Source organism: Acyrthosiphon pisum, chromosome A2, assembly GCF_005508785.2.
Source record: "Acyrthosiphon pisum isolate AL4f chromosome A2, pea_aphid_22Mar2018_4r6ur, whole genome shotgun sequence".
Lineage (NCBI taxonomy): Eukaryota > Metazoa > Arthropoda > Insecta > Hemiptera > Aphididae > Acyrthosiphon > Acyrthosiphon pisum.
Window position 1 is genome coordinate 87,231,400 of NC_042495.1, and position 24,590 is coordinate 87,255,989.

Sequence of the window (24,590 nt, forward strand, 5' to 3'; positions counted from 1 at the left end):
TGATATAATAAATTTTTTGTCTATTTATCTATTATTTATTTGAGTTAAATATTAGAGGTAAATAATTTACATATGACACAAATTTCTCGAAAATATTTCATACTCCAGATCAGCGTTTTCCAAAGTTAATTACTATTTTTTATAAATGTAAAGTTTTGTGAATATATATGACGAGAAAGATATTATAATATACGAATAAGAAGAAATAAATACGAATATACGACCATATGCAATAAAGTAAGTTTAGGTAACATTGTAAGATTTTAAGAATAATAAAAATAATCTATTCAGTACACGACGAAGAATAATATGGAACAAGATCTTGTTAGACTTTATTGAACAACCTTCAAACTTGACAAATTATATTTTCCTCTTTCTATGTTATTTTGTAGATATCAATGGATGATTAAATTTCATATTTTATATTATGCCGGAATACCTTAATAGTAAATATAGACTTTATGCTAGTTGGACTTGCAATAAATTAAAAGCTAAAATAATCTTTATTTTTGTCAAAATAGTACATAATAACATTATTATGAAGTATACATTTTTAAAAATAATAATAAATATTTAATTTAATTTAAAATACCTAATTTGATTATTTTTTTTAACAACCTATATAACACTAATTTGTTCAGTTTATAAACGCAAACTACATAATTATCTACATTTTACATCAACATAATTTAAAATTAAAGCTTCAGTTGAATATTTGGACTTAAGTATTTTTTTTTTTCAAAATTAATTAAAACAACTTAATCAACAATAATAGAAAATAAATAATTAATTAGTTAATATGTTTTATTTGACGGCCTGTTATTTTCTTAATGATTATAAAATATGATATAAATGTATTTATAAAAATATATTAATATTATGTTTTATCGTATTTTATATATTAAATTTGTATTTACTGAAGTATAATTATATCTTTCTTTTTTATTAACTAGCCCACGGCAACTTGAGCCATTGGGTGGTTTTTAACTGTGTGCGAGGGTACTGTAGGTTGAAACACGTTTACACGGTTTTGCAGATTTTTTAGTGGCCACTCGTAGGTATCTGCCATGCCCGGGTGGGAATGGCGGCTTTCTCTCCGGACATCATGACTTGTCCGAAGAAAAATGCCACCCGCAGCCGAGGTTTTGAACCGGCGTCGGTGCGGATCGCAACCGACGCCTAAGTCCGCTCAGCCACTCCGTTCCCCATTATATCTTATATAATATAATTTTACAAATGTATTTATTAAAAATAATTGTAAATTACATTTTTCAATGATCTCATTAAAATGCATACTATATTATTTATTTATTCCAAAACCTACATAAATACGTGAGTAAAATATGATATAAATATACCTATATTAGTATAATTAACTATCTCAATAGATATAAAATTACAATTGCATTATTTGAATTTTGATGATATATTATTATAACCTATTTCCAAAATTAAAACGTGCACTATTTAAGAACAGATTAAATATAACTATAAATCGGTGTATTATAAGTTATTACATTACATAATATATACTGTAAATACGTGATTAAATTTTTAATTTATGATTTATACTATACATTTTGCAATATAGGTATTAAAATAATATATTTTTCAATCGTTTCGAATTTTCGGGTGAAAAACCTTGTTGTATTAGATAGGTACCTATATTGTTATTAAATGTTTGATTTACTTTACTAAACTTCTAAAGTATTCTAAGCATGGCCTCAAAATGAAATTCATTGTGTTAAAACTATTTTGTGCGAAAAGTTTGAAAAAACAAGTAAAACGTGTTCGGATTTAACAATATGCTATTTATGACGAATCTGTCAAAAAGTATGCACATAGAACCTTTGTTAAAATTGTGTTCAGTGATCTCCTTGGTTTAAAGAAATAATTTTTTTTTTTTTTATTGATCTTGAAATTTAAACAATTAAATTTCCGCTTCGACTACAGGGGCCATTAGCGTTACATTTTTTTGACAGACAGAGACAAAAGAAAAAAAAATAGTTTATATATATAAATCAGTAATGAGTAAAATATACAATTTTAGATTTTACAATATTTTGGTTGTAATTTAAGTAGGTTTAATATTTTTATTGTTTTGAAAAATTCTATTGTATTGGCTTCATTTTCGTGGTTTGGACCTAATTTCTTTATCCTAATCAACAATGTACATTTTATTTTAAAACTTTTACAATCAATTTTTACAGTGAAAAAATATTTTTCCCAAAATACAGTTCTTATAGATTTATTAAATTTCCGGAATATAGAAGTTATTGTTAGTTTTTGTTTGTTATTTTAATTGTATTGTTTTTGAAGAGTTCTTAGTGTTTGATTTATAAAATAAAAATTTTACATAAGACTTCTATTTAAATTTGAATTTCTTAAAAAAAAAATGTAGTACATCAGGACATAAATAAGTATTATTTTTTTTTTTTGATTGTATCTTTTTTTAATAAATTATTATTCAACATATTATTATATTTTAATATTTTTCAAATAGATAAGCTGTTGGTACGTATAAATGAAATATAGGATTCTAGAAACTATATTTCCGGACCGAAAAATCTGAAAATTGTTAGAAGAAAACCGATAAAGAGTAATAGCTTTAAGTTTAGTCTACTTTATCGTTTCAAAGCCAACTTTAAATGAATGGGTTATGACTGTTTTATTATATATATATATTTTTTAAATAAATGCAACAGTAGATGAATGACTTTGTCGAGTGTTCTTTAAAAACAATAAAGTGTCCACCTAAAAAACTTCTTTATAAAGTTATGTAATAAATATTTGAATTAAATTTTTCATCAGTATTGTTTTGCATAAAGTTCAATTTTTACACTTTACTAGAAAACAAATATAAAATTTGAAGCTATTTATTTATATGTAATGTTTTCACACAATTAAAATTAATAATATTTAATATCTTTGTTTATTGTTAATAATACTATACCTAGTTATTAAAATACCTAAGTAATTCATTTGCATGTATAACTCCTATAAAACCAAAAATTTGATCATTTATTGCACCATAGGTCTAGCCGCAGTGTGTTTAAATTAAATATCGTGTTTAATCGACCATTATTATTTTTACACAATTCGTTTAATCCCTAAACAATTCAAACCCAATTGACAATTGTCGATCGCTATTGTTTGTTCGTTGGTTTCAATATTTGACTTAGCAACACATTGAGTAAATATAGACCAGTATACTTACTGCTGCCAGTCATGAAAATAATATTTAAATCAGTGGCACAACATAATATTCGAGCCTGAAACTGTTTATCATAACACGTTGGCACCACGAATCATAACCTATAATATTATATGATACTCAATTTATAAGGAAATATAAAACAATATTTTATTGTTCCTATTGCCTATCGGAATTGTAAAACACCAATTACCTACTGGCGATTGTTTAAAATAAGCTAAATGTTATTTTAGTGTAATGTTGCGTATGTGTTGTTATATAGAATTTTAAGGACGATGCATATATCTGAGACACTTATTATTGTCTTCCGTTTAAATAGCTAATTTTATTAAAAAAATAATAATAGTTTCTTACTCATCTTTAGAAACATTGTTGTATTTAATATATTTTATTATTATATAATTTATGTTATTTACACCCTATTTATAAATCATATGTATATCTATAAACTATTTAGTATTAATTTGTCAAATGTATCATTCAACTTAGGTACCTTAATATTTCAAAAACTTTCAACTTATTTTGAATTTTTCTTAAACGACAGCGTAACATACTGATTGGGCACATTTGGGATGGGGGGGTTTATAAGCTGTGTCTTTTGGGCGCAAACGTCCACAACCCTATCGCGGTAATGCGAATAAGCTACACTGCGGTGGCGCATTTGCACTGTACTCCAAAGCAGGTGGGTGATATAGACATATGCGCTTTAACAGCATTATTATTTTAAACCCAACTAACGTCAAGCCCATACCACCTACTATATTTTAATTACGATCGCATGGCGTCACAGGAACTACTAGAGGTACTGACGACCACTCTCGTCGTCGGTTCATTTTTCCGGTCGGGTTAAGAAATACTATGCTGCGGCAGACGGCCTACAAATACATGATTGGGTACTGAACATGAATATTGTTTAAGCCGATGCTGTGCCATCACTAAAAGTGGCTGCCTGAGTGTACGATAAGCACGCATCGCTTACTACAGCCCATTGCAGCAGTCATGGTACCGGTTTTCGTTTTTCACGCCACGCCGCATATTGATTTCGATTCTGTACGACGCGCATAGCTCGAAATCGATTATTCAACGGATGATTCAAGAAAACCCGCCGGTAGTCAAATATCAAAGTGGTACAAAATATGCGGTCTTAAAGTTGAAAACACAATAATTTCACACTCGTCCGAGGACAAGACGTAACAACATGCCGTAATGATATTATAACATTATATAATTAGTACAACACTTAATATAAAATAAAAGCCATTAAAACAGTTATAAATATGCAACAAATAAACAACATGTTTGAATATTTACATTGCTTATAAATGTGACACGACTATACATATATATATGTGAATATATATATTATACATTCACCTTTCCCATAATTGAATGCAATAACTTCTGACTATAATAGTATACAGTGTTGACGCTATAGAGTGGTCGTATGTACGACTTTTGTAAGCAATAATATTTATGTCAATCTTGCTGCTAAAAACTATTAAAATATGAGAAATATGCTCGAATCATATATGCCCAAGCACGCAAATATGTAAAAATATTCAAAATGAATTTTATATATTATTAATGTCGCACGAGCATTAGGTACTAAGGTTTTACAATGTTGCCGGTGCGAAATGACGAATAATATATTATTTGATATTTCCAAGTCAAACAAACGGACCGAATGAGGACGAACCACCGTTATTTCTCATAACGGTCAGAAAATTTATCGTTATGTCTACTATGGATATTAATATATTATATATTATTATTACGATGTGCGTCCGTTTTCTCGATAGTTGTATAATGATGGCGTATCTAATAAGCCAGAAACGTAAATTTTTTGTATAACAAATGATGTGAAAAGGGTAGACAACACATCGCTATATTTATTAAATTAAATAATTTATTAAATTGTCAAAAAAATACGTTTGAGGAAAACGCGACTTCATTAATGTTTTCCAAAACCCATTTTTCAGTTTCATTATAAATCATATTATTCGTATTTCAAAAGATGAAAACAATTACAAATCTCTCTTACCTATAAATATTGCAAAAAATTATATTGGCTCTGTTATTGAAAAGCGTCAATCGGTGTGACTTTGTGGTGTACAGTTTAACCCATCATTGATAACAGGGTGAAATATTCTCTCAACTCTGTATTTTTTTAGTTACAAATGTCTATTGTATATCGGTTTATTGCCTTTAGCATTCATACACATTATGAGCAATATATTATAATGTAAAACAGAAATTTTAATCTACTATCGATTGCATTTATCTAATGTGATCATATGAACTTAATTAGTGAGAGAAAATCGCAATAATAATAATAATTAGAATAATAATAATATTCGATAATTGAATTTTTAATAACGTTTAATAATACGTAGGTAGGTCGATTTCATTTTTAAAGTGATTATAAATAACAAAAATTGCATAATACGCATATTAATGAATGTATTTTAGTAACTTAAAACAATATATAAAAAAAATATTTAGAGAATTATTTGTCATGTGACTAATGAAGTATAAAATTAAACAACGGGGATTATAGTATTATAATAATTATTACAATGATTTTTTGAAATAAATTATAAAGTATAATTTGACATTCTCCGACGCAGCAAGTAGTAGAGAAAAATATAAATTACCTATTTCCCACATGAACACGAAGATTCATATTATTTGATCTTTGTATACTATGTAAAAAAACCGATATTTAGAATTGTTCATTAAATATAATCATTTTTTTTTTTTACAAATTTAATATTTAATTCAAAATCATGATTAAGGTATCTCTTTAGATTTAAATACTGCCGAAAAGATTTATTATTAAAAAAAATATGTTATAATAATGCTCATAATTTAAAGTTAACTGTTAAAAGTAAATTTACGATTATTTTTTTCAAAATGAAAACTATAGTTAAACTACTTAATTATTTTTTTTCATTCATTTTTTCAAATATTTATTACCTACTTACAATGCAAAATAATTGTCATAAAAATTGTACTATGTTGTGCATTCATATTATTTTTAGACATACAATAGCAAAGTATAAGAAAATTATAAATTTAAAAAATGTACAATGCGTGTAATTTATGTACCATAAATGCAAAAACGCAATAATTGATCTCGAGGCTGCTGTAAAGGTTTTAAATATATTGTAAAACAGATTAGGAACCGTAGGTTATCTAACCTCAACCATAAAATATTCTGAAACATATTATAGTAATAAAAAAAAAAAAACAATGAGTTTTTGGTTAAGAATTTTGTTATGCGTATAAGCAAATTGGAAAAAAAGTTCTCAATTTGATTTTGATTATCTATGTGAAGTTTAAAACCACAATAACTGGAAAATGTATCTTGCATTTAATAAAACATGTATATTTTATTAACTTTTAAAATTAAAATCAATCATTAAGTACAGATATACTGTAATATAAATATGTTGTAATAACCCTTTTAGGGTACATTGTCATCTAAATATCGATTAATGTAAAAATAATAAAGATACATTTTTTCCTATATTATTGTTAGTAATCAAGACATTTCTGTGATGAATCTTTTTTAATTATAAATTTAGCATTTGGTATGGTATTGGAAAAAATCGGTCATATTGCCACCTACTATAAAACTTAAAGTTTGTGCTCAACTACAATATAATTGATAATAACATGAAATTAGATTTAAAGTTTTGATCAGTTTACTAGGAAATCACGTTTCGTCAAAATGCTATCGTTAATAACAATATACTAAGTATTTGATCTCAGAACTTTTAAATTAAATTATAAACTTATTTTATAAACTTTTTATATTAATTGTCAAATATTGTTTAACGTAAATGGTTGATAAAATAAGATTAATAATATATCACGTAAATTAATTAAAATGTTATTCATATTTTGTATAAGATGAAATAAAATATTATATATTATGTTAACCATAAAGTATTTAAATATATAGATTAATTAATACTCTTGGTACCCGTATAAAAATAAATTGTGTTTCTGAATAATTAACGCGTATCATTTTAAATTAACAGATATAGGTAGTATTTGCTGTCGCTGGATTGTTTCTCCAACAAATTAGCATTGTAATATTGTATTATTCTTTCAGTACAAGTGCTTATTGTACATCCGTACCATGTATGTATAGATTGCCTTATTTAAAAAAAAAAAGATAGTATTCAATATGTATGGTATATAACTATGTCAGTAAATAAAAACCATAGGCTCATAGCTACTCGATATTTTTACATTTAAAAGTTGTTATACGAAACGAAATACCTGGATCATTAATAATTATGATTACACTGAAATTGAACACCTATAACGATACTATAAATACAGTTTACGTTAAGTTGTTGAATAATATCGACAGGAATATCCGTATAGTAATAATATAATGACGATTGTTTATACACGAAATAATGGGCATAATATTTATTTATTGTATTTTATAAAACGTCGTGCTACGTACAGGATTGCGTATGAGTAAACATGACGTCTTTGACTTATAAAAATCACATCTCGTGAAACTTTTAACAATTTTCATAATTAAAGTAGGTAAAACGCTTTTATTGTAGTGGTTAACCATGAATTATTGAAATCTGGTTTTCTTTCAGAAATGAGCATCCCATGAATTCCAGTTTGGAAACAATAAGTGGTTACTTCAATAGCTTTACTTGAACGAAAAATGCCCCGTCTTATGGTTTTGTTCTGTTGTAGGTACATGTGAATGTACATATATGTGTAGCTGTTGGAGGCTATCCCGACATACTTTTCTTAACAGTTGCACTGTAATTATCTTTTGAAATCATAATGGCTATGTAATTACTTTTAATGATAATAGGTAGACTGAAAACTGCTACGGTATTACAACCAAAATACAAAATCATTTAATTCCCCGTTGAATAATTGTGTAATACAATACTAATAGAAACGTCTCAACAATCTTGATTTATCTTTATTGAACAAATCGTTTCTGTATCAATGTTAACTGGAATAATTTAAAAATCCAATACTATAATATTTACTATCTACACAACAATTGTATTATTTTTTTAAACAATTGACTTTCTCATGTGTTTTTATTATTCCTGAAATATATAAATATTTCAATATCACAACATAAGCAGAGTGGCGAGCAGACATAGGAGGCAGTTGCGATTCGCACCATCGCCGGTTCGAACTCGGCCACGGGTGACATTTTTCTTCGGGCAGTCACGGTGGCCGAAATGAGAAGCCGCCATCCTCCACTTGGGCATGGCAGATACTTAAGGGTGTCCGCTTAAAAATTCTGCCAAAACAAACACACAAGTGTTAGAAACCTATAGGACCCTCCCCACAGTTCCACAGGCTAATGACCTTAGCTGTCGAAGCCACAACCAAAAACAAAAAAAAAACAAAAATGGGTATACCCTAAAATATTATTAAGCATATATTAATAATAAATGTAAATATATTATAAGCTTGTATTGGTGAGTCAATCATTTATGTGAAATTATGATTTTTAATATATAAAATCAAGTAATCCAAAACAAATAATAGTAAAATTATAATTATTGTAGTTATCATTAATATGTGTTTACTTTAGTTGTAATGTATTTTTAATAACAGTTACTACCCAGGTTGGTGGCATAACTATTAAAATTGAAATGTAGACGTGGACGCATCAATATTGCATACACAGAACGCCGTGTTAACTATTTGTATTTGTTTATTTGTTGAGTCTAAATGCATAAGGTATAATATTATTTTTCATGGTTATCAGTTATCACGTTGAATTACTTTCATATTAAGTGCATAACTATTTATAATATACATTTTTTTTTATTACCTTAAATAATAATATGTAAAACAATACATTTTAGTTTAAAATAAAATGTCGTATTGCGAACATCGAACATCGAAATAACATTGAATTAATAAGCTATTTGTTTTTTTTTTTTTTTTTTATAACTGATCATACTATAAAATATATCAAACTTTTTAAAAATATCCGGAACATTTTAGTTTATTAAGCGATAACCATAAGCATCGGTACTTTTATGACCTATTAAAAACGATGTGATTATACAGGACTTAATACTAAATAGAGACCTAAATCAATGGCAGGTAAGCAACGATAAAAATATATAGTATATAATCTAACTTAACCGTATATGATAGAAAAAACTGTTTCTTCACTGACGGTTTTTGGTCCATAACGTTTATTAGTGTTCAGCCCCTAGTGGTTTGTACTTCAAACATAAAAATGCATACCATTAATATACCATTAATATTCAAAACGATATATGTTTACGTGTGATTAAACGCCGCTATATACCAAAAACCAATCGGATCTATATATTATGTTAGTTATTTGAAAATTATTTATAATTTTAATATAAAATTGTTTTTATTTTCCAAAAAAGTTTTTATAGGTAGTTGAGCCTTGAGCTCTTTTATTTATTACTTTAGTAGGAGTAGAATTCAGTTGCTTCTGTGTACTATTTACATAGTCTCCACAAATAATAACTGAAAAACATTATACTACGTACAAACAAATAAAGAGTTATGTAACAATGTAAACAAAAATTGCAAGAGTAATCGTACCACCCAAAATAATAAATGTTGATTCATATATTTTGCGTTGATACCGTATATTATATTATGTATAATTTATTCGAAATTATTTGAAACACGTAACGTCCTCACGAGTAAGCAGGGAAAAGTAAACATTAATTTATGCGAGTCACAATAATAGTAATAGCGACGCGCTTTGACGAAAGCCGGGTAATAACCGATTCACATTAGTTGTCAGGAAATACCTGGATAATCATCGCCACGTAGCAGTTATCATTGTCCACTTGACCTCCAATCATAATAATAATGCTAGTATATTATATTATTATCGTATTGATCCATATTAAAGTTTCGTATTACCTATATTATTGTTTCTGCGTAGTGCACGATTTACGACATGGTAGCGGTGGCAGATTGTGTACGATAAAATATTTTTAAAATATCGATATTATTATAATGTATCTATAAATAATATTATTTTGTCAAAGAACATTTAATAAAAAAAACATTTTGTTAAATGCATTTTGTCTGTACTGATTAATTAGGTGCGCGATAATAATATAAAAAGTAATTATTTTAGTGCACACGTATTATTACTAGGTTGAAATAACAATGTATATTATACGATACAATTATGTGACCTTATTGATGCTCAATATGGCTTATTAGTCAATGACTTATTTACGTACATATCAAGTCATTTTCTATATAGACATAATGTAATACCATATTGTATATAACTATTATTTTATAGAAAGACTGGTAATTAGTAGACAAGTGTCTACAAGCGAGATGTGATGGCCAAACTCAATTTTATAATATAGGCGTTCAATGTTTTTATACATAATATTTTATATTACATAAGTGCAATGATAGATATCTCATAATATTTTGTTCGTAAATTCCTATTTTAATTTATAATTATATAATTTTAACATATCGTTCATGTCTGTTCAAACTCTTATATATTTGTATTAATATTTTAAATGTTTATCATTCTGGTCACTTACACACTTCATCTGGACTCAGGAGCCAATATTTATGTTATTTCGAAACGAATCTATAATATTAATACTGCTTGTTCAACTTTATAAGTGTTTTTCACATGAAAGTTTTTCTCTAAACTTTATTAATAATAACCAATAGTTACCTCTTTCTATTTGCTTCGAATATAAAACTAATAATAATATTTTTACAGATGATTCCCTACTGAATTATTGTCTTCTTCAAAGTATTATGAGTTTGATAAGATAGCCGATGACTTTTTAATTATCGTCTCATATTTTCGTTAAATAAGTTCATAACAAATATAAGTTATACAAATCTAAAGTTCATAAAGTTAAATTCTTCAATATTCTATATCATATTATATTAAAATACATTTTACAAAAATAATTTTTCAAATTTAAAGCAATTTTTATTAAACCGATATAAATCAAATTAAAGTTGATTGCAATCGTTATTAACCTGTTCAATTTATGTTATTTTTTCAATGCGTAAAGATATTAATTTAAAAATTTTATTTCAAACCATAATGTGTTTGTTTACTGTCTCATTTTCAGTTTGAATAAAAAACAGATATCGTAATTTAGGCACAATATTATTTAAAAAATATGTAATCATTGGGCGATTGATGATGATGATGATTATTATTTTTTTTTTATCATCTCGCACACGCAAGTCGTGCATACGGTACTGCACGACATTTGGGTTTATGTTAAGGTATACTTTATATAGGTATATAATAATATAGTCCAGCTGACGATGGTTATGTTGCAATTTGTGTATTATTGTGTATGATCCGCAGCGCCGACGGCAATTTCGACGTGACGCTGGCCACCAAGGCGACCATATACCACGTAGGGCTGGTAGAATGGAAACCGCCGGCCATATTCAAATCGTCGTGCGAGATCGACGTGGAATTTTTCCCGTTCGACGAGCAGACGTGCGTGTTGAAATTCGGTAGCTGGACTTACGACGGATTCAAGGTACCCCCTCTCCCACCACCCCCCCCCCCCCCCCAAACCAATCACACACACAACCATGTGGCCATAAGATTACAGTGGCAGTTTCTTCGTTTCAATTTTACCTCGCAACCGGACAAAAAAAAAAACTAAATAATAATAATATGCAAACCTTAAGTCATATTTGTCTGCTCTGGTTACATATTATTAAATAAAAATATGCATCGTCCACGCTCCAAGACGACTAATATTTGTCTACGGCGCGACGACTCATCGTTGTTCCGTTATTAAACTCTCTTTTTTTTTTGTCTCCCATACACGAAAAAAAATATATAACTTACATTACGTTATGTTCACTGTACCTATACTCTCTATGGTTGCTGTTGATGTTGTTATTGAATGTTGTTTTTGATGTTGTTGTTGTTTTTGTTGCACTCGTACACACGAACAAACCGACTTGCAACCAAAACACTTTACTATTATTAATATATATATATTTTTTTTGTTTATGCATAATTTACTGTTGTAATTATAAAACAAGACCTTCGAGGACTCAAGGTCCTGACTCTTGATCTATCAACGCTGTATATATTAAAAATGCTTAAAAAAAAACCTATATATTATTATATAAGCTAGATACCTACTATACACGTATTTCTATTATTATGTTATCTGTTACTTAGTAATTTTCGTTATACCTACAATAATATTATTATGTTTCTTCTTCATAAAAATAATTGTCTTGTACACTGTATTGTATAATACCTACTTTACTTAAAAACATTATGCCTATCGAATGTATGTTAATAAGTAATACGTAATAAGTAATAACACGTGGCACCGAAATATGTGCTTGTAGGCACACGTCCATAGCACTATACATAATATAATAGCTTGAATATTTAAAAACATTATTATTATTATTATTATTATTTTTGTACCATATAATTTTCTGGTAATATTTAGTGTATATTATATCGATCGGACTTGTCGATGCACTTTCCGGCTGCGCGTGAATATAAAATAATTACCTATATGTAAATATGTGTGTATGTAATATAATAATGTTACCATTCCGACTGTCCGTGCGAAATGCTCGAGAATACCAGCCGATAGTATTGTGCTATATGATTATCTCTCCGAAAATTGGCATTCCTCTCGAAACAAAAATATACGACTGTAATTAAAAACGAAAAATAAAATCTTTACTGAATCGTCCTAATCCCGCTTAAAGCCTAAACATTTGTATCGAGCCAATACGCTTTGCATATTTAACGATTGTTTTATTTTTCTCAGATCCAATTCTTAAATGATTAAATACCTAGTATAATAAAATAAAACGATTTAAACTTCGTAACATTTTTTCTTCTTCATATTAAAAAAAAAAAGAGTTGGATCTGGTAATATACAACCGTTGAATTTTGATTATAAATTAAAATATTCTCAATCAATGTTAATAAAGTTAAAGTAACTATTCATATTCGGTCTTTATTTCATGTTTACGATATGAATTATAATTTTTAAATACAAAATAATTCACAACTGTGCATTTAAAATAAATAAATAATAGATTATTACATTAAAATGTATAAAATACAGGTTTTTCGTCTTCTTTCATATTTTTTTTTTTTTTTGGAGTGAAATCTGTTCGAAAAAGGTAAAACAACTTCAAACAAACGAATAAATCAATACCGTTATATCAACATTAAACAAATAAAATTTGGTGTTCATTAAATAATTTTTATTAAACATGTTCGATGAAGTATATTATTTCTTTTACATAGTATTTTACATATTTTACTTTCCAATAAGATTTAACGTGCATATAATAAGGCTGTATCAAAAAAATGTAGGTAGCTTAGGTTACATTTAAAATATTTATGAAATGACGATTTTTATTATTTAAAAAAAAAACTTTCTCAGAAGTCTATGTTATGATATTAACATCTATAAAGGCGGTGAAAACTATACAACTATAATGCTCTAATTGTTATAATGGAGATAAAAAATAAAAACGATAATTTATGGCTTACTAACCGACGAAAACATAACATCGTTAACAATACATAATATAGGTCAGGGTATGTTACAGGACATGGTCGTCTCCCGATGCCTTTGTGGTGGAACCGTTAAAGTTTAAACGTAAAAAAAAAATATGCAATAATTATTAGTATCATTATAAACCATGTCAATTAGTGTATAATAATACATGATGTGTCATTATTGTTATTGCAATTATCATAATCATTATTCTCGAGCATTTGGCCCGGTACGTGCGCAGCGCACAATGACCGCGTACAGTTGTATTGTCAGTAGCCTAGTAGACGTGGTATGTTGTGTTGTTCCAGTGCGGACGGTAACTACGAGGTGACCCTTATGACAAAGGCGACCGTTTACTGTACGGGGCTTGTATTATGGCAGCCACCCGCCGTCTATAAGTCCTCGTGCTCCATCGACGTCGAGTTCTTCCCCTATGACGTCCAAACTTGCGTACTGAAACTAGGAAGTTGGACGTATGACGGGTTCAAGGTGATAATGATAATGTACCGCTTGGCCGGCAAAAAAAAAAACTTCTTCCTGGTTCATCGATTTAATAACAACATATTATTATAACGTTTTAATAATAATATTATAATATGCCGTTTGTGGCGGTGATGCAGCAACACGATAATATCGTAATACAGAAATTATTTCGTGTGCATTGCCGTGATACGCGTCTTACAAGGTCGTCGCCGCCGTAGTTGTGCCGCTCGCAGTCGTAATGAACTATAACAACATTTTAATTTTATTGCCCAGACTGGTCGCCCCACATTATCGTATGATAATTGATGAAATAATACCTAACTCTATTCGTTTTTTTTTTTTTTAATTTTGATTGCCACTCGCTGGTGGATGTTTCGAATATTAATAATAAATTCAAAGTGACGAGTAATCCGCTGGCTGACATTTTTGTTTTCGTTCCCCGCGGGACTGTATAATAAAATGATATTGCGACGTCGATGTGGAAAAGTCCAATTATAAGTGTTTGACCTTGGGGAAGTGATTGCGTTTGACTGGTAGAGAGTTTGCTTCACGCACCGTAATGGTATATTCGGTAGTTAAAGGTACTTAGTAACAACAATTATATAGTTGTGTGCACGTATATATTACATAATGTTATATTGTAGCTTAATATTATTATCTTTCTTTAGATATTTTAGATAAATGTAGGGTAACTTTTACTCGATGAACCAGGTACACGCGGGGCTTGTGTGTTTATAATTTTAGGTGGATTCATTTTTTTTCGCTGTTGTGATATGTCTTGATAAATGTGTGAAACTGTAGGAAAACGTGATACAATCAATAATTTTATACTATGTCTATAATAATAATAATAATAATAATAATAATAATAATAATAATAGTATAAAAACCCATAGGTACTTAACGTTCATGTTACTGACAATATATTTTCATCAGCAATACCGATCAAACTTAATGGATGGGTATCGAGTATAATACATAATATCGTAAACAACACAGAGGGTAGCTCGTAGACCCGCGGGCTTATTTTTAATATTCTTCCGTAGGCTGACAGCTATAATATTATGCTATGATATTATAATGTACATCCCTATACACATACACAGTTTATTAAAAAATATTTTATTTCCTTTTAAACCCTGGATTTTGATAATCCATGTATCCCGTTAACCCAATAAAATAAATTTAACTCGATCTTTAAGGATAAATTACGCCTATAATATACGTTCCTGGCCTATTTTAAACTTATTTTCACATGTAAAAAAAAACTGAGAACGACTTTAACACATTTATAGCAGTTGTATTGTACTTTTATGTCAGAGAAAAAGTAAAATTATTTTTATTTATTTAAAAGAACTACCAAAGTGACAAAGTCCATAAGAATAGAACGACCATTTAATAGAATTGTCCACGGCATGAAGACAAAAAAATATATCGAGTTTTGCCGATGTCCAAAAACTTCGTCCTGATAAGTGAACTTCGACCAAATTTGCCTTAGGCCACGCGAAAACGTGTCGACGAACAAAAGCGCACGAACGTACTATATATTGTGTTCCCTCTCATTCGTCCGGAACGACATAATATTATTATTATTGGTTTTGGCAAAGTCCTGTGTTTGGTTTTACCGCATATGTGTGGCGATGACCGTGTGCAGTAATAATATTATAAAAGATTCCGTCCCCGCCGGGCAGGCAATATGTGAACGAAACAAAAACACGCCGAAAAAAAACAACATCGACCAAGCGGAAAAATAACGGAATAAAATGGCCGGAAGTGATATTAAATGGTATTATCTTGATAGCCGAGAGCGCACATAGTGATTGTATCGGAAATATCTTAGAAATCACGATGGATACTTAAGAACACTGCTGGTTGGATAATCCCAGTAGAATATATAAAATATTAAATATTATAGTACCTACGGATAACAAGTCTGTTGTTATAACAAAATTGCGTTGTCAAACTTTAGAACGAATCAAATGATAATAATATTTTGAAAATTCTGGTTCACTTCCGAGACGCGTTTCGTCTGGTTTACGGGAAAAAAGGTCGCCCTGTATCATTATGTGAGGGGGAAAAGGCGCCGTTCTAATTACGTGCGGTTCGCTCGTTGAAGCGCGCAGCACTCTGGGGCGACCGGCGGCACACTATAAGCGCGTACGCACAATCGTGTCCTATACCGTGGACCGGGTAATCGAAACACAAAGGTCGTGGGTCACGAGAACATCGTACGTATTATTATTATATACACGCCGCAATGGCGACGACTGCTATGAAATCCGATGATGATAATATTATGTAATCGCCGTGGAATAATAAATAATAATATTATAATATGAAGCGTAACAACAGTAAAACAGTCACTGAATTGCCAACACACCCGACTGGTCAAATCCACGGTCGCACGACGACTGTAGCGCGGGACGTTGTTCACACCGCAATAATACGATGACAAACGACGCGAACGATCGGCATTCATGGACGGTTGTCGAAATGTGATATTTCGCTCGCACTGCGTGACTAATATAAAATATGATGATGTCCATGTTACGCCGTCCATTCGTATTATAGATATTATAAAATAATATGTCATCAATTATAATATAGATATTATAAAATACTGCTTACCCGCTGTAGGTGTCCCACTGACGCTCACTTCCACCTCGTGAAAAATTAAAAATTTAGTTTTGTACATTTTTAACGTATACTTTCGTGACGGCTTTTGAAATTTACCTTTGCCGGGGGTTTAGAAGGCGTTATGCCAAAATTAAATTGTGGGCGGAAGGGGTATAGAACACTATCACCTATCCAACTATTATTATTTATATTATTCGTATAAAACTGTCATGCCAACAATTCGTTAAAAAAATTCGATATTACGGCGGTATAGGTAATTGTGTGGATTTTTTTCATAAACAAAACGCAGCGTGGCCATAATTTTCACCATCATGCTCGACGGTGCTATGTACTATTGTAGCATGTCTCCTTATTCCCGATGTTAACACGGTAAGCCCGTGGATATAAAGTTTGCGAGAACCAGCCTGTGGCTGTACAATAATTATTTAGACTCAAAAACTCTTTAATATTCATTCGCCGCCCGCAATTGGGTAAAGCTGAAGCGTCATCGCAAAACCACTAAACTTGTGTATAAAACTATTGCGATTTACTCCATTTAAAATATTATATTCTTCCAAATATTCACCTATCGTGTTTGAAAGAACACGACCAAAAACGTAGTATTTTTGCAGACAACAAATCAAATGTGAAATGTTGCATTTTCTTATTTTTCTTCCATGATATTTCATGGACTGTTTAAATTTAATTCAATAATTGCAATTCACACTAAAAAGCAAATGTTCGTACATTAAATAAATAAAAAATTATTATTATGATAGTAAATTATGTAGGCACTATACTAAAATACAAGAGTGATCTGATTCTTGTAGGTACCTTCATATTTTTTTGTTTTGAAGTGACTTTGTAATCTTAATATCTTAATATCTTACAAAATTGTTTTATTTTTATCATATGAAAATACAGTTTTACTAAAAAAAAAATTTAACAAATATTATTGGTAAGTACCAAATATTTATTTTTAAATTTATAGTTAGGTACTGGTTTTCAATTCCAATACATGATTTATTGAAAACCGGTAACTATAAATTATTATATACGATAGGTACAACGAATAGTTATTATCCACAACGTATAGAGTATAGACTATAAGCTTAGAAAATTTAAATTTAAACTATATCGCATTATTTGTTGTTAATATTTACTACTAGAGAAAATCGCGATTGATATCATTAAATATTGATTTTACAAAATATATTATATTATCCCTCAAAATAAAAATTTTCCAAGATTTACGAGACGTTTTAAAATGTAAAGATTTTTTATAACCCTCCAGTATAATAATATAATATCCATGTTTTATTTTATTTTATCGCCGACGTTTTCTCGTCTTACGATCACTAACGTCATTTTCAGACGCAAAGTACTATGCCCCCGTAATCTTCAACATTAGAATGTCAAGTAGGTATAAAGTATACTTTCAAAAAATAAAAAATAAATTATGCCATTCTCGTACCTTTATCGTAAAATAAAGCTGACTATATTAGAATACCGCACACTAAACAGAATTGCCCCAACAGATAACAAGGGTTGTCCGACACTCCAACGTATAAATAAAACCTTGACAAAAAAAAAAAGCATTTAAAATGTTCCTATTACGAACACACTTCGTATTGATGTTAATACGTAATAATATGTGTCTGTACAATGTGTAAGTATACAATAAAATATGCATTTTGAACTTTCCAAAAATATTACATTGCCATTTCTGCAATACTACTTTAGTGTTGGTAAATGCGTTAACGATTCAGGGAAATGGAACATAATGATTAGTGTTCACTTTTGGTGGGTCCGTTCCAACTGCGGTCGGGAAAGTTTTTGAAATATTTCGTTCTCATTAGTACCCTCGTGACCCTTAATTTTGACATAAATTACGACGATTCATTCACTCTCCAATTGGATTATTTATCATTAGATAAAATATATTTCTTAACATTCAGAACTGTCAGAAATTTTAGTTTTCATCCCAAAAACTACGAAACGCCATTGGGGTCCTATCTGATAATCGGGGTAGGAAACGTGATGAAGAATTAAGTTCTCAAGCTTAACACGCATCGGGAGATATTCACACATTCGCCTAATATTCATTGTCAATACCATAAGTTCACGTTGTTAGAACCACAAAATTGGTTGGTACATAATAGTTTTACTAACATAACTTAATGTCGGATCCTACTCATATGAATAATTAGAATTAATTTAGAAAATGTACGGTACACGAGGAGTCGAGGCTATTTAGATTGTACCTAAGAAACAAAATGCAATTTACCCGAAACGAAATAAGCACTCACTATATTTATTAATCAATAAAAATTAAAGAGCGCGTTTAAATTATTAATATTGAAATATTGAAATATTATACGCATACAGATAAATATAAAAATAGACATAAACAATTAACATTGTATAAACAACGTTTAAATATGCTGCAAAATGTGTTAAATGTATTTTTTTTCAATACCTAGGTAATGTTATATGTTAATACCTACTTATAATATCGTAGAGCTAGATATTATTGTCATTCAGTAGGTACACTGCTTTTTTTTAGCAACATGGTTTGTTCGTATTAGTTGTTTATTTAGTATTTTATTTTTTACATTAAATTTTTAGCTGTACTTAATAGTAATTACGCTTCAGTAGTTTTTGAATTGTAAAAGATTTTAAACATTGTGTATAATATATTTACCATTCTTTGTACTTATTATCATCAAAGAGAGCTACGGAACGAAACAAATTCTTTCCCTTAAAAAAGTCCGATTTGTTGCCCAAACAGTTGACAACAATTAACAAAATAAAAATACAAAAAATAAATACAAATTTATTATTACTACCTATTTATCATATAATAATATTATGATGAATAAAATGGTCTTTCTACTATAAATACAAAATGCATTTTATGATATATCTCAATATTAAAACCTGATATGTATTATAGTGAATAAAAACGTTTCAATGTGTTTTGGGAATTTGTACTCATTTTTTTCATCATTTCACCTAATTTATTGTACGAATCGGAAATATTGATGGTTTGCAGGAATACAGTAAAAAAAAATGAGGGAGGGGTTATAAAATGAATATAAAAAATGATTGGGAAGAAGGGTCACATGAACGTAAACAAATTCAAATTAATCTTACATTGAAAAAATGTATTTCATGAAAACGTTTCGAGGGATTAACCACCTACCCTACCTGTCTACGTGTCTACTAACATGAGGTTACTACTGGCTTAGTTTACTGTGGTTAGTATCCATTTTTTTTTCAAGAAATCATGACATGTATCTCCTTATAAGTTATTACTTATAATTAATTCCGGCTAGTGTGTTTGAAATGCACCGTAATATTAACGTCCAGGTAAAATTACATTTATCCGGTCAAATAATAGATGCCTATTAAAAAATACATATACGTGAATAAAGTAGTTTTGTAAGTTATATGTGAAACGAAGTATTATTTTAATATATTGTTATCAGTATTATACATTTAATTTTCGCAACCATTAGTACATCTTGACTTGACACACATAGGTTACTGATATCAACTAATCTTATTATCATCGTAATATTATAATACAATTATGTTACTTTGTGAGTAAGTTCCTTATTTTAATTTTTTGTCAACGATTTTTATTAAATTGTATTCTAGTTTTTTATACTCGGGACAAAGGAAATTATTCTCTTAACACTATACGCAGTCGGTCATAATGACACTTTCAGGAAATCGTTAAACGTTTTCAGACGGAAGCGTAGGTACATGCTGTAAAATAATTGTATTAATATTTCACAATTTATAGTTGTATGAGACTTTTTGATAACTTCGTGAAATAACTTGAAACAATCATTTAACGTACCTATACATATTTTCAAATACCTATATGATTTTCCTATTCTCTTATAATTATTTACTGGTGGAATAAAATCAAAGCTTCAACAAAAGTCACCTCCTTTCAGATTATTTTGTATTTTATTTTGATTACGTTTCAAAAAAAATAACAATTTTATTTTAAATGTTCGGATAGTCTTTATCAATTTAAATATGGAAAACTCTTGGATTTATTGATTTTATTCTCTGTTTTAGACTAATTTTAAACGTGAAAACATGTTATGAAATATTTAGGTTTAGTATAAAATATTACAAAAGTAAGAGAATATTAAAACACCAAGTTCTAATTTAACGACAAACTTTTTAAACTTCCAGTTATCAACTTTCTTTTATACGTTTTATTTTTTATAAGAAACATTTTTTTTTTAACAATGGGATCAGCGTATTGCAGTACACATTTCGGCACTTTAAATAGTGTTTGAAATTAATATAATTAATTCCACAATTTAATCGCGAAGTCCAATCCCTCAATAAAGTAAATGCAACCTTAGTAAAATTCTTTTAGTGGAATGAAAAAAATCACATTTTATTGAAAATCTTAATCTCACGGTTCAAATTAAAACAATAACAAAACACTTTTTGAAATAGTGAGCAAGTACGCTTACGAGGTTATTCAAAACCTGTCGGTCCGTAGCTTTCTTTTATGTCCCACATCATCATAGTCCAACCGGCCGTGTGTCGGTCCGAGTTCATATATATGTATATTTTTTTTTTTTTATTACTATTCCCTTTTTTTTTTTTTACCATAATGGAACCAATGAAAAATGCATAAGAGTCGTTTTGCAGGTAGACTTGAGACACATGGACGAAAAGGTCGGTTCGAACATCGTCGACGTCGGAGTGGATCTTTCAGAATTTTACATGTCGGTCGAATGGGATATACTGGAAGTACCGGCGGTCAGGTAAAATATTAAAAATAATTGAAAGTGTGTAAACAAATCCATAAATTGTGAAAAAATAAATTACTTGCATATTATGTCTGCGCGCGTGTATGTGTCTTGCGAGTGTGGCCTGAATCGAAACGCACAATTTTTGTAAAAGCACTCATAAATTATTCAACATTACGAGATCCTTATATATTATATATAATATATAAAGAGTACACTATATTATATATACCTTAGCCACTTTCTACGGGTCACAAACACAAGCTTTATACAGCGTACTATATTATGGCCGTAGTAAACGGCTGACGATCGTATGCGATAAATAGACGCGTTTCTCGTATCTAATACGATTCTATTTTTTTTTATTTTATACATTATACCTTTTGTATTTAAGACGATTCCATAAACAGTGCGCTAATAAATCGACAATATTTTTCCAAAATCGTATACATAATAAAGATATAAAATTACGTGACAGCAGCATATTCTTACAAAACCCATTTTGACATTCATAATAATAATATTATGTAAAATATAACATATCATTATATTTTACTCATACAATAAACAACGTGAAAAATACAACAAATTGTTCACGCTCAGAGATTCCCGATTACTTATTTTTATTTTCGTCGTTACTCTGAAAAATAAACGAATATATTTTAATGGGGCGGAAAGTTTTTTTTTTATTTACATTACGATGTGCTTTATAAAGTCAAGAATCGTAGTTAGCTTAGATTTTGGACCTCAAATTCATTTTTTTCGGTTCGAATAAAAACTTTCTTTGCTTTCAGTAATATTTCGACGTTGAAGATATTTTCGCAGATAAGAAGGAAAGCATTATCCATTATATTTTCATTATATTATTTTACGTGATTCGTATTATGTTCATTTCGGTGGTTATAATGTAGTAACCGTTCGAGACTACTAAGATTTATTTATATTTTAATTTATTTAAAAATTAAAAACGACACGTGTTATAATCTTTTTTGCTACCTACCTTTATAAAAAAGTATCGGAGTCGTGATGCTAATTAAAATGTATATATCAAAATGTCACCTTTCTTATTTAATTATTACAATATACAGTTCCCACTTTCATAGGACCTGTAAATGGTTTAAACGGCTGTCAATACTTTAATTGCTAAATTCCCATGATTGGTATAAGTTTTTTTTTAGTCGTGATAACGGTACGATATTATCTATGACTGCATCTATTCTATCATCAAGCGTGTGATTGGAAAATTCGATTTTTATTTTCTCCCATTATATTTGGCCATTTGGGTGACAAACGTAACGACAACCTTCTACACACATCGTGCATGTCTCACATGTCACACTCAATATTCTGAACGGCAACGCAACTCGCGATTAACAGATGCATGAATTCACGAGTCATGGCCGTTGCGGGTTCTTATATTTTCCTACAATTCAGATCACGACAAACAGCGTGGCAAGTTTCGTGTGAAATGCATACATAATAATCGAATGTTCGAATGTTTTTCGAACGTTGCGCGAAAACAACCGATGCGTAGGTATCACGGGCGTGCTTATAGGAAGGGGCTCTTGGGGTTTTAACCACTGCTCTAAATGAATGCATGAAACCTCGAAAACTTGACTTTGTCTCTTAAACGCGTAATAAACCGTACAAAACAAATACTTATAAATTGTTCATAGTAAACGCCATGATCATATAATATTGACTATGTAATCAAAATACGGAACGTTACATTTTTATTTTTAGTTATCGACCTTATTTCGGACAGTAAAATTAACCGAACACGTATTTTTACTAAAGCGTACCAACCTATGATAGTCTTGCTGACGATGTTATTCCGTTTTCAATGTTTCACACACTAGTGTAATCGACTGCGATAAAAACATACCGATATGGGGTTAAAAAAACATCCCATGGACAAGATCCAGCACGTCCAGTATTAAAATGTATAGTATTATATTATTAAATTTCGGTCGGATGTTCTCGTATGTCATATCAATAATATTTTATAATAATAATCATCGGATCAGACTTGGACCAAACGCGACCAATTATTGGATTTACCGTGATCGTTAATGTACGTTAATAATGATTCCTGGAAACTGCGGAGCCGTATTCAAATAACCTAATTATAATATTATCCTAAAGGAACTACCGCCGAATTTCCACAGTATCGTCACGGAAGCGTAGATTTTTGTTATAGTGGGATGAAATACTTATTTTGCTGTTCTGTCTACTACAGCTAACTAGAGTTTGAAGTGAAAATATAACAGTTAATTTTATTATGTTATACCTATATAAATTATTATATTTGGATGCTGTGTAAGATGGCAGACGTTGATAAAATTGATTTTTTTGTAACTTTTGGGGTAAACAATTTCAAGTTTAATATTTTGATAGGTAAGTATTAAAATGTTTTCTTCAAAAATAGTAGGGCTTACAGTAACAAGGTAAAAAATAAGCATAATATACAGTAAAATATGTGGAGTATATTCAATATCGGTAAAAAAAAAAACCGTAAATTAGCAAAAAGTAACAGCTGCAACAGGTATGCGTCGAACGTTTGATGAAACAAAGATGCGTTTGTTTGTTTGGGTTAAAAACGTAAAAACAAGCTCTCATTTATATTTATGCGATTCATCGGGAGTTAATAGGGGGTAGTTTCTACGAGCACAAATTTTCGGGGATGGAAAATGTTTAAGGGCTATTCTTAGTACTTTGTATTTAGTTTGACAATCGATGTATACTATTGTATGTTATTATATTAGCTTACATAAAAACATTGTAGAACAATATTGTTAAATGGAAAAATGTGATACATAATATTATACATACCTATTATTTCATATTTGTACAGTTTTGATTTTCAAGTGTATTAACGGCATACATTTTACGTGATCTTTAAACGTCAAACTTTTA

General features: G+C 29.3%; 1 protein-coding gene across 5 annotated transcripts in view; it reads left to right on the plus strand.

Annotated features, from left to right (window-relative positions):
• LOC100166757 (acetylcholine receptor subunit alpha-like) overlaps nucleotides 1–24,590 on the plus strand; it is a 175,538-nt gene that overhangs the window by 104,316 nt on the left and 46,632 nt on the right. For 4 of the 5 annotated variants that reach the window (XR_003839648.1, XR_003839650.1, XM_029490650.1 and 1 more), the window contains exons 5-6: nucleotides 11,592–11,772; nucleotides 21,574–21,689. Coding sequence is in view for 2 of the 5 variants with exons in the window: in XM_029490650.1 (XP_029346510.1) it covers nucleotides 11,592–11,772; nucleotides 21,574–21,689 (297 nt within the window). In the remaining 3 variants the exon portion in view is untranslated. Of the gene's footprint in view, nucleotides 1–11,591; nucleotides 11,773–14,096; nucleotides 14,278–21,573; nucleotides 21,690–24,590 lie in introns of all 5 variants that reach the window. The other variant, XR_003839649.1, reaches the window with a different exon arrangement.